Source organism: Littorina saxatilis, unplaced genomic scaffold, assembly GCF_037325665.1.
Source record: "Littorina saxatilis isolate snail1 unplaced genomic scaffold, US_GU_Lsax_2.0 scaffold_530, whole genome shotgun sequence".
Taxonomy (NCBI): domain Eukaryota; kingdom Metazoa; phylum Mollusca; class Gastropoda; order Littorinimorpha; family Littorinidae; genus Littorina; species Littorina saxatilis.
Window position 1 is genome coordinate 50,510 of NW_027126781.1, and position 17,500 is coordinate 68,009.

The 17,500-nt window shown below is 41.3% G+C and overlaps 1 protein-coding gene across 2 annotated transcripts in view; it reads left to right on the forward strand.

Annotated features, from left to right (window-relative positions):
• Positions 1-2,439, forward strand: part of LOC138955270 (protein c-Fos-like) — a 33,084-nt gene extending 30,645 nt beyond the window's left edge. For both annotated transcript variants that reach the window (XM_070326904.1, XM_070326905.1), the window contains one exon: positions 1-2,439. This exon is cut by the window's left edge and continues 643 nt beyond it. In XM_070326904.1, the coding sequence (XP_070183005.1) occupies positions 1-203 (203 nt within the window). In that variant the 3' untranslated portion in view covers positions 204-2,439.
• Positions 2,440-17,500: the final 15,061 nt, after the last annotated feature.

Sequence of the window (17,500 nt, forward strand, 5' to 3'; positions counted from 1 at the left end):
TGACGAACGCTAGCACGATGGGCAGCTCCAGCGATGCAGATCCCATGGACTCTGGGTGTTCTCCTCAAGGTGTGCTCCAGTGGAATCAAGGACAGTATTCGTACGTGCAGTATGATGCCGAGGAAGATGAGGAGGACGATGATGTCTTCGTGGTTACATCTGTGGACGGAAAGATTTTCCAGCAATACAACCGCCGGCAGTAAGGTCGATGCAAGCTAGAAAGAGAGAGAGAGAGAGAGAGAGAGAGAGAGAGAGAGAGAGAGAGAGAGAGAGAGAGAGAGAGAGAGAGAGAGAGAGAGAGAGAGAGAGAGAGAGAGAGAGAGAGAGAGAGATGTTGTATGATCTGAAAGAGAGAGTTGACACTGTACAGACCTGTGTAAGTGAGTTTTTGATTGATCTGAAAAATGATATTTCAGCTGTATAGAGCTGTACAGAGATGAAAGATATTCCTTTGTAGTAAACTGAAATGTTACATTGCAAACGACAATTCAAACTCAGGTTGAACCCTATATTTTTCTTACTTGATTTCTTTTTCACAGTTGGATTATGTCTGTTGACTAGGATTTTGTTTTTGCAGTTATGACTTAATTTTTCCAGATACAACTTATCTTACGCACAAGTTTGATGCTGATTAATATCTAGTGTAACTGTAGTGATACTGAAAATTAGTTCAGAATTCATATTTATGATAAGAAGTATGGACCTTTAAAAAAAAAGTCATTAAGAATTTATTATTCCAAAATGTTGACTAGAGAGGACGGGATGTTAGCGCTCAGTAAACAAGGACTTGGACGTGTGTCCCGTACGTCATGATTTATGCAAATGTATTTTATGCAAATGACCTTGCTGCCTAGTAGATTATTGGACGATCACCAAGATCTTCCGTTAAAGTCCTTCGAAAGGGAAAGAAAATTCGAGGACAGAAGAGATTACTTTTGTGTTAAACCTTTTGCACGGGAAAGAATATGTGAAAAATGGAACTGGATATCTATCTAACGAGGACTTTGCAAAATCTTGCATGTAGGTATAGAATGTGATTCCCAATGAATGCGCATTCCTGATGGCTGGACTGTGTTCAAAAATGGGTGAAAAAAGAAACTGAGTATCTTTCTGACGAGGACTTCGCAAAATATTGCATGTAGGTATTGGATGTAATTCTCAGTGAATGCACAGTAGGATGATTATCGACTGCAGTTATGCAGAACTGCATTCCTGAATGACTGGACTGTGTTCAGACTATTTTGATATTGAATACGACATGGGTGTAAGCTTGCTTACTTTCTTGTCGAAGCGGATGGATTCATTATCATGTGTATCTGGGAGTGGGGGTTGATTTATTTTTGTGGGGGTGGGGTTAATTCAGAACAAGTGTGCATGTCGCCGAGGGTGGGGAAAGGTGAGTTGGTTGTTTGTGGCGAGGGTAAGCTTTTTTTTTCATTGTTCAGCTGAAGATTTTGTGTTTACAATTTACAATTGTTAAAATTCGTATACGTTCTGTATCTGCTGTCAAAAACGCACAATGAATTTATGTAGATGAACGTAGTGGTTTCATACTTTATTTTAGAGTTCTTCTGCCTTTGTTTGATATGCAGTGACAGGTTTAATGTCATTATGGAGATAGTTTTCTGTAGACGTTCTTTTTCTGTACCTTACCTTATTGTTCTGGTTTTTTTATGATACTTTTTTTTTTAAGATTTGTTTGGCTTTATCGGTGTTGAAATAAAATGTTTAAACTTATCACATGTACCCTTTGAGTATGTCGGACTCTCTATTTTTAAGATTCACGATGATTTGCTCACCTATATCGAGTTTCATGAATTTGTATTATACATGTTAATGTATTTGTTCGTGCTTATGTCATAATTCGAAACACATGCATCGGTTTCATTACAAAGCCGCCGTGCAATGTCAGTTTGGTTTGTCTTTTCCCTTCATTTTCCTCTTTGGTTTCCATGTTCATTTTTCATATATATAAAAGTAAATTGAATAGTGTAAAGTTACCATTTATTCCTTAACTATGTAGATATTGTGTTTATGGTTTTGTACTACACTGGGTAGGGTAGCTTGTTGTTAGCTGATGAAAGTAGACGACTAATTAGATTACTCCCAGTTTCTTCACTCTATCTATTTTATCCTCTCTTGACCATAATGTTGCACCTGCATTCTGAGCTGTCGTTCCGTATCACTACAGTTTGACAGTGAAAGTAGGTCATTTCAATGTGTATAAGAGTGGTTTGTCGTAGTCCTGCATGTAGAAATATCTGTGAGATGTGTAAGACGCTTCCATACATACACATAGCCGTTACTGGCACTTTCTTGAGACATTCAGATTTCTTTTTGTTCTTCGTCTGCTTCTTGCAAAGAGTTATGCAAATAAAAGTGATCAAGGACTTAACTTTATCCTTTTCATTGTTTGCAAACTCTCCCCCCCCCCCATTTTCCCCCCCCCACCCCCCCCCCCGCCCCCTCCACTTTATTTGGTTAAGCTCAGACTTCACAAAAGCTTCTCTTGAATTTTTGATAAAATGTTTTGCCTTTTGCATTGATTGGTTCGAAACGGGTTCCAGATATAGGAAAACGCCAGGTTGTGGTTGGTCAGTTGTATGTCTCGTGACGGCTTTCATTGAAATGATTGGTCAGATGGTATTCATTGGGTCAGTGAATGGTTTGTTTTGGAAGTGGAAGTGGGTGAAGTTTTACCTTCTATCTTCAGTGTTTACTCTGAAAGGAGAGTAAAAGGAGATTGATCACTTTCACACAGAAATCAAGTCAAAGCCAGTTGCATTATGAACGTTTAGGCATTAGTACTCACCTGGTCAGAAGGTTTCACCTTCGCCACCTAACCCCCCCCTCCCCCCACTTCCACCACCCTCAATTATATCCCATCAATTCCACAAAACGTCCGTCGTAGTGGTAGAGTCAGGAGTGGAGTTTGGAGTCAACTCATCATCTTGTTTTCTGATTATAATTGTTTTTCTTCTCAATTTTGTAAATTACTTGTCCAGTCATGGATCTAGTCATCACGCAAAAAAAGCCTGAAGATTTAGTCAGTAAACAATCATGTATTCGACATTTATTTCGCTGGGTGTGTGTAATGGTAGGCTTGAACGTGAAGAGTTGTAACTTGAGTTCGTGAAGGGATTTGGAATGCCAGTGTAAAAACAAAAAGCTAAAGACGACGAGGGAGAGATTACGTGTACATAATATACTCGAGAAGAGTCTTACCTCGTTCAGTTCCTGTTACGTTTAAATTGGATGGAACTTTGCTTTTTGTATCAGTGTCTTCAAACATTCGGGTTTTATTCGTTGATGGAAGATTCCTGTTGTGTTTTTGTATATATATACATGGTGTTGACTTATAGTGTGAGTGGAATGACTCAGTGTGTTAACTTGACATTGCAAGTTTTTTTTATTGATCTCAAGACATGTACTCATGTAAATTGTAAAGGTGTACAGTTGTGTATAAATTGGCTCACTTGTTTGGCATTTCCTGAGAACTGGAAGATAAGATGTGGGAATCTTCTATCTATGGTATCTGTCCCCTCCTGTTTGCGAAAACTATATCTTTTCTTTGCTGGCGGTACAACACCGAATGTTCTCTCGGAGCGGTTGCATTAGATACATTTGTTGTTGTGTTTTGGAGGTGATTTTTGTTATCCTTTTCTCCTGGGTTAACACATTCAAACTCTGATAATTATGTCAGTGTTACCTCAAATTGTGTTCTTACTGCTGGTAAGAACTGTTGCTTACAGCTTCCCCTTCACCTCCAGCCCTCTCCCTGTCTCTCAGTCTCTCTTTTTATTCATTTCTCTCTTTATTCCTCTCTCTCTCTCTCTCTTAAATCATCTCTCTCTCTTAAATCATCTCTCTCTCTCTCCCTCCCTCCCTCCCTCTCTCTCTCACCCTCCCTCCCTCCCTCCCTCTCTGTCTCTCTGTCTCTGTCTCTCTCTCTGTCTCTCTCTGTCTCTCTCTCTCTCTCTCTCTCTCTCTCTCTCTCTCTCTCTCTCTCTCTCTCTCTCTCTCAGAGAAACAAGAACCGAGCTTCACCACATTTCCATCTTGCCTCCTTTCTCTCTGTTAGTGTAGGAACTTGATCTTTTTAAATTGTAAAATTGCGTTCTGGTAATGTTTTTGCTCAATATGTATTTCCCGTTTTTTCCTCCCTCATTTGTTTTCGGTTATGACTCTTTTGCTATTTTTTTTTAATGTTTTATTTCTTCAGTTTCCTATTGGTTTTGCATGCGTAATCCATGCACTCTTTTTGGAGTTCTGATGGTAATTGATGTTACGATGAATTTAGACCATAATACACTAGACCTTAGGCTAGGTGTTGGTGCTTTTGCTGATAGTATAATTATTGCTTTATAATTCTTTGCGTCTTTTGTCTTTCTTATTGACGATATTTACAATGCTTAACTGAAGAATGTGAAACGTGTATCGCAATCAGAAACTTCAGCCGCATTAGCCAAGAACGAAAAAGGAACTTGGGTTATTTTTTTTTCTCAGAGAACCTCGATTTTTGTTTCGATAAATGGACAGGTTTCTGTTTTTAAGGACATTGACGATTTTACATTTTCACTTCCCAATAATAATGCATTCAGTGTTTGATTTCAGCTGTCATCCGAGCTTGTCAATACAGCTGCCGCTTTGTTTTAAGCCCATGTATAACCACTGAGGCAGAACTAACTTGAAAGGGGTTGCAGCCTTCTCTTCTCTTCTCCAAAGTTCTTTTTCTCTCGGAGTACATATAACGAATGAGAGTTTGTGTCAAGTGTGTACTTCTTCTTCTGCTGTCTGTAATGCTAGCCTCCAAAAAGAAATCGACCTTATCTTGCTGATTTCTCTGCTTGACTATAGACTTATAATGATACCTCTGACGGCAGGACACCCTTGGGACTATCCAAATGTGTCCCTACATTGCAGTTGTCCTTTCTTTACAGGTATACTTTGGCCAATTCCGAGATGAAAACTGAGATTTTTCAAAATCAGAACAGCCTACCTTTGTTCAAACACTTTCCTGTCTCGGATATGTTACCAGTTCAGGGATTCTGTCAGGAAATAATTGTCTAACTCCGGAGTTTCTGATTTCCTGACCATAATTGTTCATCCTTGCTGATTCCATAGACGGAAGGACTCAGTTTAGAAGATTTCCTTTCTTTTTAGAAAGTGTCCTGTGTATTATGGCAAGAGCGAATTTTCAAAAGGATTTCACAGGAGTCAGTTCTTTTGTATACCACATCGCACACTGATATATGTATTCACATTCGATGGTTAAAGCAAGAAATTGTATTTGTATGTACGTATTTGGCTAAGACAGATTGATACCTCCTGGCACCTGGTCGCTCTATATTTGGTGTGAATCCATTGAAAACGGTTACATTTTGTCATAATACCAAACGTTCAGTAATGCTGATGATAACTTGCACGTCTGTACGTCGCATTGAAGACAATAATGGTATACCTTGTCCGGTATCACTGAACGAATGCTCTTTTTCGCAAATTACAGTTAATTGAGCAACATTTCTGATTTAGGCGGCCCATTCTACATGTCATTCATTTTTTTCCCATTTTTCACACACTGTAAAATGTCCCTATTCCATAAAAACATGATAATACATTTCAACTTTATAGTGACCTTTTCATCTTTCTTTGTTGTTGCCCACAGCCAATTGTATTTGGGCATGCAACGGTATTGTGAATGCGATTTGAAGTATTTCACGAGTCTCGAAAGTAAATGAGTGCCAAAAACAAAAGGGGGTGACGTGACGTGACGTGTATTCACAAAAAGCCAATCAAACGTCATTTCTGCACGAAACAAAAAGTCACCAGAAATGACATGTTTTCAATCAGATTTTTACACATGTATTTTTTTTGCAAAAAAATGGTTATTTTGCGACGAAGGAGTTGTGGATATGTGATGTTCATGGAGCGGACGAGAGAAAAAGAATCTGTGAAAGATATTTTGTAAATAAAAACTGAAATTGAAACAAATGAGATGTGTTCCTCTCTGTTTTTGCCTCTCTCTCTCTCTCTCTCTCTCTCTCTCTCTCTCTCTCTCTCTCTCTCTCTCTCTCTCTCTCTCTCTCTCTCTCTCTCTCTCTCTCTCTCTCTCTCTCTCTCTCTCTCTCTCTCTCTCTCTAGCTGACTTACTTGCGGTGTGTGTGTGTGTGTGTGTGTTTTCTCCAATCACGAGTATTCGACGACACTAACGCGTGTGCCTTGTCACACACACGCACAGGACTTAAATTAGCCTATTCTGCGCAGCGAGAAACTTCATTCACCCAAGAGTGCAATGCGCCAAGAGCGCAATGCGTTAATAGAGATTGCAAGAAATGACGAAATCCACCATGAGTCTTGCATTGAAATTCAAGCGTTTCGCCTACACTATATAGCTCACAGTTAAAAGTCCTCGTTGGTGGACACCCGGAAAAACGATCAGACACCGCCGAGATATCCTTAAAGTGCAGACAAACTTACTCTGCTTACCGTTGGCTGACACTCCACTTGTCAGTCACAACATCATAACAAATAAAATGTAAAATCGGATCCCATCTTTTTTGTCTATTCTTTTTTTCTATCATATTCCTCAGGCTATAGTTCTTAACAGGCTTAACCTTGTGTGCCGCAGTCACACAATCATATAAAATAAAATATAACATTGGATACCATCGATATCACTGACTCATTGGGGGGACAACTGCATGAAATCCGCCAAGAGTCTTGCATTCAAATTCAAGCTTTTCGCCTACACAGTAAAACGCCCACGTTTGTGGATACCCAGAAAACGACCGAACACTGACGAGAAATCTCAAAGTGCAGACAGACTTAAATACGTACTGCTCTTTAACTGACGCTCCTCTTGTCAGTCACAACAATCATAAACAAGTCGCGTAAGGCGAAATTACTACATTTAGTCAAGCTGTGGAACTCACAGAATGAAACTGAACGCACTGCATTTTTTTACAATGACCGTAGTCCGCCGCTAATGCAAAAGGCAGTGAAAGTGACGAGCCTGTTTAGCGCGGTAGCGGTTGCGCTGTGCTGCATAGCACGCTTTACTGTACCTCTCTTTGTTTTAACTTTCTGGGCGTGTTTTTAATCCAAACATATCATATCTATATGTTTTTGGAATCAGCAACCGACAAGGAATAAGATGAATTTGTTTTTAAAACGATTTCGAAAATTTTATTTTAATCATAATTTTTATATTTTTAATTTTCAGAGCTTGTTTTTAATCCGAATATAACATATTTATATGTTTTTGGAATCAGAAAATGATGAAAAATAAAATAAAAGTAATTTTGAATCGTTTTATAAAAAAATAATTTTAATTACAATTTTCTGAATTTTAATGACCAAAGTCATTAATTAATTTTTAAGCCTCCATGCTGAAATGCAATACCGAAGTCCGGCCTTCGTCGAAGATTGCTTGGCCAAAATTTCAATCAATTTTATTGAAAAATGAAGGTGTGACAGTGCCGCCTCAACTTTTACAAAAAGCCGGATATGACGTCATCAAAGACATTTATCAAAAAAATGAAAAATATATCTGGGGATATCATACCCAGGAACTCTCATGTAAAATTTCATAAAGATCGGTCCAGTAGTTTGCTCTGAATCGCTCTACACACACACACGCACAGACACACACACACACACACACAGACACACATACACCACGACCCTCGTCTCGATTCCCCCTCTATGTTAAAACATTTAGTCAAAACTTGACTAAATGTAACAATAGAATGTAAAATCGGATCCCATCTTTTTTACATTTAGTCGCCGTAGAAGTTCTCGATAGTGTTCCGGGTACGATTTTAATGTCTGTAATGGTTCAGTGAGCCCCCGGAGCTAACAACAGTGTCATGCATGGTTGGGATGTCACGATTGTGATTTAAAATTGTTCGAGTATGTAGACCAACCCAATTGTTCGGTCTGTCTTTTTTTCATTTTTTTTCTCTTCATTTTCATTACTTTAATTATTGTTCCATCGCTGGGACATTCGGGTCGCTTCCTCCCAGTGGAAAACTATCAGCAACAAAAAGCCACGGGTACAATAATCATAAAAGTGCATTCTGTCCTACTTTCCGAGAAAGTAACAAATCGATTGTGTACCCAGCCCATGCAGCAGTGACAATTCAATCACCTGAAATCAATACCTACATTCCACACAGCGTGACTAATCAGTGTAGGCGGTGGAACTCTTTATAACTGTTATCCTGAAAAGGCAGTATCTGTGCATAGGATCGTGTCCATGCATACAAACCTGACTGCTCTGCGGATGACTTCAATGCAACTGCACAAACAGACGGAGGGGGTGGGCGTACTTTTGGGGGCGAAGAGGAAAGTGATTGCCCTACCTAGATTATGAATTAGGTTCCGGTAGCTTAGTGGGTACAGCACTATTCATGCACTTTTTTTTTATCCGCGGGTCACGGGTTCGACTTCGAGCCGGTACAAACACGGGTGAACTTTATGACTTGTGCAGACTCAGAGACAGTATCCATGTCCAACCCCCGTGCCACGGAAAAGGCCTTGATCCTTCCGCCAGAAGTGCAGGTGGCTGATCGCAGCTAAACTTGTGCAAGGACACACCTCGGTATAGCGCGACTCTGTTGCTGCTAGCTTTACACTTGTAGGAAGCCACCCGAATTTCCCAGCGATGGACAATACAGAAATGAAAATGAAAATGAATGAAAATAAATATACTTATAATTATCATATTGACTTTTCTATCATTCTATAATCTATATGTCACTTATTCATGCTGGTATATAACTGTAGATGCAACACGGAAAATCAATGGCAATAATTATAGCCGACATCTACAGCTATATTGTGTTGCCTGTGTCTGCATGTGCATTCAGTACAGGTAGGCTCCGGGCCTGGACGGACACGGGTCATCTTTATATATGTGCAGACCCAGAGACGGTAGCCTTGTCCCACTCCCGTGTCACCACAGTGGCACTTAACAGACCTCGGTCATTCTGCAGATGGCTGATACAACCTAAACGCGCATATACACTTGTGTATCTCATCAAAAGCCGTGAGGGCGTAAAACTCGAATTATCATATAACCCATATCTAGAAGCATTCTCTGTTTTTAGTTTGTAGGCTAGTTGTCATCTTCCTGGAAGTCGGTGGCCCTTTCGTTTTCTGGAAACAAAAACTTTTGTGCGACTAAGCGGGTAGGACTCCAAAACGGGTTTCCCCACTTCCTTGGCTGTTATTATCGATCGTTTACAAGGAATAATATGATGAATGTAAACTAGTGAACGTAAATACGCACACAGAGAGATAGGCTACTTCGTTCGACACACTGACATAAAAGACAACACAGAAAAACAGACAAGTATAGTAAAGACATAGACCTTTTGTAAATCTGTATTCACGAAAACTAAAGTGCAACAGGAATACACGGATTAAAAAACAACAACAACCGAGTACTTGGTCACAGCAACCGGTTAACCTGGGTTGAATAATTGAAAAAGCAGTAGCTTTGATTTGATTGTTAGGTGCAATCAAAAACGGTAGGATTGACCGGTTGACCAGTCCGTTTCCCAGGGATGCGTACGGGGGGTGATAGCATGCACAGTGGAAGATTCTTGTGTTAGGGTTAGGAATAAAGCCTCAACTTAATGGGGCAAAGTCGCCTTTCCGAAGTCTACTTCACAAAGCTGGCAACACGAAGCTTTGGCACTGAACCTTTTTGCGAAAAGACTTCTTCCCGAAGTTGACTTTGGGTTCAGTTAAGGACAGCGAATTTATGAAAGTTGGAATCAAAAGATCAACCGCTTTGAACATTTCCGTACACAACGACACCAAGTTTCACAAACAAAGCCAGCAAGACAGCACACACACACACACACACACACACACACACACACACACACACACACACACACACACACGTGAACACCCCCCCCATACACACACACACTCACACACTCACACACACACACATACACACACGCCGCACACGGGACACACATTCACAATCACACACACACACACACACACACACACACACACACACACACACACACTGTGACACACACACGCACATACACACACAAACACACACACACACATACACACACTTAACAAAACAACAAACCATCAACAACCACAAACCCCTGACACAGCGACTATCAATTGAAGGTCTCGCTTTATACATTTCAAAACAGCATCCACTTGAACGCACGCGTACACTGATATAGGGACAGAACATCTGCCAAGCACTTGAAATATGGAAAAAGCACTTCTCACTGCGGAAGGAAGTGATTCAACACATTCCATAATCAAAACAATGGCAATGTATCTCCCCTACATCTACAGAGATTTTATTGTCTATCTGTCAAAAACTTGTGCCTGTGTAGTAAACGGTTATGGGCGGGGATGTAGCTCAGTCGGTAGCGCGCTGGATTTGTATCCAGTTGGCTGCTGTCAGCGTGAGTTCGTCCCCACGTTCGGCGAGAGATTTTATTTCTCAGAGTCAACTTTGTGTGCAGACTCTCCTCGGTGTCCGAACACCCCCCGTGTGTACACGCAAGCACAAGACCAAGCGCGCAACGAAAAAGATCCTGTAATCCATGTCAGAGTTCGGTGGGTTATAGAAACACGAAAATACCCCGCATGCTTCCTCCGAAAACGGCGTATGGCTGCCTAAATGGCGGGGTAAAAAACGGTCATACACGTAAAATTCCACTCGTGCAAAAAACACGAGTGTACGTGGGAGTTTCAGCCCACGAACGCAGAAGAAGAAGAAGTAAACGGTTATTGAAACCAAACAGATTTTTAGGAAACATTATTTTCCATCTGTATGTCTGTCTCTGTGTCTGTCTCTGTCTGTTAGTCTGTCTGTCTTGGACTGTCTGTCTGTGTGTCTGTGTGTCTGTCTGTCTATCTGTGTGTCTGACTGTGTGTCTGACTGTGTGTTTATATCTGTGTGTCTGTCTGTCAGTCTACCTGTATGTCTGTCTTTCTCACTGTCACCCCCTCTCTCTCTCTCTCTCTCTCTCTCTCTCTCTCTCTCTCTCTCTCTCTCTCTCTCTCTCTCTCTCTCTCTGTCGCACACATACACACACACACACACACACACACACACACACACACACACACACACACACACACACACACACACACACACACACACACATACAAACTGCACTTCGTCCATAGCTAGTAAATACGACTTGTCCCGATAACAGATGCAAAAAAAACATCCCAAGTATTCGAAACTGAATTTGCCACCCAGCGATGGAACTCCCCAGAGGATGGTGAACGTGGGTTTGCAGATCACGTTCATCCACGCGCGCACGTGCAGATGTGACTCAGCGAACAAGCTGATGTTACAACAGCGATGTCGCTGTTGGTTAGGCAACATCTGCGCTCTAAACTCCAAAACACCCGCCACCTGCTAAAAACAAAAACAAAAACAAAAACAAGACCCCCGCCGCCTTTACAAAACAGACGCTGAAAATACTTTTATTATCGGTATTACTAGGCCTTTTTTGTTATAGAAAAGTGTACAACGATAAATAATATTGTCGAAGTGAACTCGTTGTTTGCAGAACACTTAGCTCGGTTTATATATCTCTGTGAACAGAAAATAGAATCGAAGGAGCAGAAGACCGGAAAGTAAAAGCTGAGAACGCCAAAGCTGAAAGCGAATAATGACCTAGCCCTCGGAGACAGAAACCAGAAACTAAAACATGAAACTCCACCGAAGAATGAATCCATTATCTAGCAAAGTACCGGCACAAAACTTCAAAAGCAAATAATGCAAGACGGAGAAGTGTGTGTGTGTGCGGGGTGGGCGGCGTGGTTTTGAAGGGGTTGGGATGGGGAGGTGAGGGAAGGGGGGTACGAAGAGTAACGCATTCTATGATCAGCTCCCTCAATCCAGTATCTAGGATTGGGAATGCATGCATACGACTAATACACTATAAGAACCTCCATAATAATCAGACGATCAAGGATATTTTTATCTGAGTTCAAATGTATGCTCTCATGTGCATTTAATATAGCCACAGATAACCTCACACACTTTATACAGCCTGTTCAACGGCACCTTTTATTCAGGTCCTATAAAGAAGACCAGAAAAATAAACGGAGGGAAAAACCCTGTGATGGCAATGATCGATGATGAACGCTTCTCGTCTTGGAAATATATTGCCCTTTCAAGAAACTACTCTCGTATTTTATATGTTAACGAATTACTGCCTTCCATAAAAAAATTCTTACATTTACTTGAATTTACATGTTGCATGTCTTAGACTTGATGTTCTCTTCCTATGCGCTTTCGTCCTAGTCTCTCCTTGTGGTTGTTAGTACTTTCTTCCCCCTCCCCCTCCCTTTTCTTTTTATCTTCTGTAGATTCTTTTGTTCCTATTTAGTTCCCCATCCCCATTCTTTCAATTTGTTCTTCTGGTTTACTGTTGTTATGTCCACCATTACGAAAATGTGTGTAATTTAGTATTGTTCTGGTCACGTGATATAAGCATGTGCTTGAGTGCGTGTCCTAGCTGTGTGTTTCGAACTGTTCATGCGAAGAAATTCTGAATAAAATGTTGTTTAAACCAAGAAACTACTACACATTCTAAAGAAACCCGTTTTGCATTATTGTAAATTGAACACATTATTTTTGTAACACATTGCATTCTGGACAGCGATATATACGATGCATGTTCTGGAGAGGTAGCTGTTCTGGGCCAACATGGCTTCCGTAATGTGTGTTCGTAAAGGGCAGAATATACCTTGCGTAGTTTCAGCGGCACAGACGACGCACTGCATATTACTGATGCTGCGATATGGATTATCAATCAATCCATCAATATGAGGCTTATATCGCGCGTATTCCGTGGGTACAGTTCTAAGCGCAGGGATATTTTTTATTTAAAAAAAAAAAATTTTTATGCAATTTATATCGCGCATAATTATATTCAAGGCGCAGGGATGGATTCATGCCGTGTGAGATGGATTTTTTTTTACACAATACATCACGCATTCACATCGGCCAGCAGATCGCAGCCATTTCGGCGCATATCCTACTTTTCACGGCCTATTATTCCAAGTCACACGGGTATTTTGGTGGACATTTTTATCTATGCCTATACAATTTTGCCAGGAAATACCCTTTTGTCAATCGTGGGATCTTTAACGTGCACACCCCAATGTAGTGTACACGAAGGGACCTCGGTTTTTCGTCTCATCCGAAAGACTAGCACTTGAACCCACCACCTAGGTTAGGAAAGGGGGGAGAAAATTGCTAACGCCCTCTCGCTTCCGAGCGCAAGTGCGTTACCACCCGGCCACCCAGTCCACCCAGATTATTATTATTATTTTTGTGATCATTTTTATGCGCCTAATCTAGATATAGCCCTAGGCGCTTACATATTAATTTCTGCCGTTTGAAATGGAATTTTTTACAGACAGACAGACAAACAGACATTTTTTACACACAATATATAACGCATTCACATCGGCCAGTAAAGCTCAGGCGAGCATTCACCTTTCACGGCCTTTATTCCAAGTCAAACGGGTATTTGGTGGACATTTTTATCTATGCCTATACAATTTTGCCAGGAAAGACCCTTTTGTCAATCGTGGGATCTTTAACGTGCACACCCCAATGTAGTGTACACGAAGGGACCTCGGTTTTTCGTCTCATCCGAAAGACTAGCACTTGAACCCACCACCTAGGTTAGGAAAGGGGGGAGAAAATTGCGGCCTGACCCAGGGTCGAACACGCAACCTCTCGCTTCCGAGCGCAAGTGCGTTACCACCCGGCCACCCAGTCCACCCAGATTATGACGAGTACTTGGCCTGTTTTCCTTTCACGCAACGTGTAGCGGGCTGGGATAATCTGCAGTGCGTCGTCTGTCCTGCTGAAGTTACATAGGTGAGCGCCAGCTGGCCAGACTTTTACCTGAGATTCGACCATCCCTCCCCTTGGTCAGATGGGGGAGATGCCCAAAAGCATGCGTGCTCTCTGTGGAATGTGGGGATCTTTTGATAAATTAATTTCGTTTTCCAGATGCTCCTATCCGCTGTAAAAGTCTCCGCTGGCCTGTAGAGATACACGTACTCGTTTATGGGAAGTAAGGTATCTTTAAGGAATTATATATGTTTGCGTTTTTGGCTTCCGTGGGCTCCAATGCAGAATGTTAATCTTTATATTCAACTGACCCGTGCAAGATATAGTATTAGTGTTGTGTTCACGAAGTCTGAAAGGTTCTTTTTGTTAATACAGGCAGGAGGGGAGTTGGGTTTTTTTTTTGTTTTTTGGGGGGGGGGGGGGGAGTGAATGCAAGGAGCACAGAAAGAATGAGAGAGAGAAAGAGCAAGAGACAAACAGAGAGAGAGAGACACACACAAACACACGCACGCACGCACACGCGCACACACACACACACACACACACACTCACACACACAAAGAAAGACGTCTGTTTGTCTGTCTGTCTGCCTGTCTGCCTGTCTGTCTGTCTGTCTGTCTGTCTGCCTGTCTGCCCGTCTGTCTGTCTGTCTGTCTTTGTTGTCTTTTGTTTGTCAGTGTGTCGAACGAAGTATCTCTGTTTGTGCGTGTATGCGTGCACTGGTTTTCATCACCACATAATTCCTAGTAAACGATCGATAATTACAGCCAAGGAAGTGGGGAAAACCATTTGGCAATCCTGAGATAGCACACACTTTTGGTTACCAGAAAACGAAAGGGCCATCGACTTCTATGAAAATGACAACTAGTTTACCTGTATACTGAATGCACAATGACACCAAAAAATGCATCCATTGTGGTCCTGCATTTCTTATCTACATTCACACGGGATTTTGATACAGGTAGCTGTAGGTGTATGTATACATGCGATAAACAGTGGGGAATTCAACTGCTGATTATTCTATCTTTCTTCTTTTTGTTCATTCTTGTTTTGTTTCGTTTCTTTCTGTCGTTCTTTTTTTTAACTCTCTTTCTTTCTTACATTCGTTGTCTGTTTCTTTGTTGCCGGATACTAGTCTGAGTTTGTTGTCTAAAAATGAAGATTATCTTTCTCTCTGTTGTATACATATTCTCTCTTGCTTTGTTTTTTTTCTTTTCTTTGTTGTGTTGCCTGGTTCTGATCCAGATGTGTTGCAAACATGATGCTCTTCTACATCTGATGATCTGTGCTCTTTCTATCATTGTTGTTCCACTTCCTTTCTTCTCTTTTCTGTGTTGCCTTGTACAGATCTAGGTTTATTGCCAACATTATGATGATTAGTGTTCATTTCTGTATCCATTCTTTCTTTCTTCCTCTCTTTCTGTTTTTCTTTCTTTCTTTCTTTCTTTCTTTCTTTCTTGTTTTTGAAAAAATCAATCATTCATTCGCTTGCGGCTTCGTGGCAGGCGGAAGAAAAAATCAGCCTGATAAGTTTTCGTTATTGTTTGTCTGTGCACTTAAAAGACCGTTGGGTCGATATATTTGTGAATGTATTGTTTTGTCAATAACAACCGTTCCAACAACCTACCTTTCTTGGGTTTTTTCTTCTTGTTTTTGTTTTTTCTATGTTTCCTGGTTTGTTACCTGGTTCATGGTTCTCATCCGGTTGTGTTGTCAACACGTGTGGATTATGTTGTTCGTGCAGTCCTCCGTGTATACAGGTTGCAGCAGCTTGTTGGGGTTTCCACCTGCGATAAACACTAATGGGGAATTCCACTGCCGATTAATAATTCACAGCATCGTTTGAACTGCGTGATCGCTTTTATGGGACAAACAACATGTCTCTCTCTCTCTCTCTCTCTCTCTCTCTCTCTCTCTCTCTCTCTCTCTCTCTCTCTCTCTCTCTCTCTCTCTCTCTCTCTCTCTCTCTCTCTCTCTCTCTCTCTCTCTCTCTCTCTCTCTCTCTCTCTCTCTCTCTCTCTCTCTCTCTCTCTCTCTCTCTTTCTCTTTCGCTCTCTCTCTCCCCATGAGTTTTTAGATAAACATTGCACGCTTCAATGGAAGCCAGCATACACCCTGTGTCTCTCAATATATAAGGCTGAAATAGGACATCTGTTCTGAAAACCTCATCCCCTTTCCTCCTTCCCACCCCTCAATCCTCTCTCCCACCGACCCCTTACCCCCCCCCCCTCCCCTCCCACGCGCAACAACTAAAGCGTCTAAAACACAAAGCATAGCTATACTCAATTGATCAAACAAGGCTTAAGCACATACTGCCCTCCTTCCTGAACTTAAGTTCCCCATTCTGATATATTTTTTAGCAAGTTGCTTCAATATTTTCCTTTGGCTAAAAATGAATTGAGATTTTTTAAATTTTTTTTAATTTTTATTTTAATGTTTTAATTTTTATAACTTATTCAGCCACACATATAAACATATCCTACATACATAAAAAGCAAATAAGCCTACAAAACTGCTTCAGTCCAACCACATTCCGCGTACACAATCATTACTTCCATCCCCATTTCGAAATATCGCAACAACAGACCTCCAGATATATAACACGATCATATGTGTTCTCTGTTTGCATGTTTGTCCAGTGTCTTGTCCCCACATAAAGCATATTAACTCTACCTGTCCCAAGATAGGCCAAATGGTTCTAAGAGGACGTTAAAACTAATTATCATCATCATCATCTCTCTCTACACTACATTGGGTGTGCACGTTAAGGATCCCACGATTGACAAAAGGGTCTTTCCTGGCAAAATTGCTTAGGCACAGTTAATAATTGTCTACCTATACCCGTGTGACTTGGAATAATAGGCCGTGAAAGGTAAATATGCGCCGAAATGGCTGCAATCTACTGGCCGTATAAAATTTCATCTCACACGGCATCACTGCAGAGCGCCTAGAACTGTACCCACGGAATATGCGCGATATAAGACTCATTGATTGATTGATTGATCTCTCTCTCTCTTACTCTCTCTCTCTTATTCTCTGTCTCTCTCTCTCTCTCTCTCTCTCTCTCTCTCTCTCTCTCTCTCTCTCTCTCTCTCTCTCTGTAGCAGCGCCCCTCCCCTTAGCGACAGCTGCTGTTCCAACATTCTTGCAGGAAAAGTCATGTATCCTAGTCACAAACAACCAAACTCGCTGCGCATGAGTGCTTACTATACAGGTATTACCCGCTCACAGTCATTTTCCACCTGGAACAAAGATTTCCCCTGTGATAGTAATGCATCGTTATCATTGCATGGTACAGGTATGGGCACAGTCAGAACCTCATGCCGTTCACTCAAGCAGGAAACAATGAGAGAAGGGTGAAGCAGAACTTCTAGGGGATTCCCCTCACGAGTTTGTCAATGATCAATGCGAGCTGTGGTCGTCAGCCACAACATATCGATCCGCTAGGTCTGGAATTCACAGTTTTGACGCCAACGATATTTTCTCTCCATGGTTGGGGGCGCACGATTGTACGTGCGTGTGTGTGACCTGGTTTGAGGGATTTCCAGTTGTGAGAATCGATGCCCATAGAGATGTCTGTCCGTGAGGCCGAGAATTCACAGAGTTGACGTGGACGAA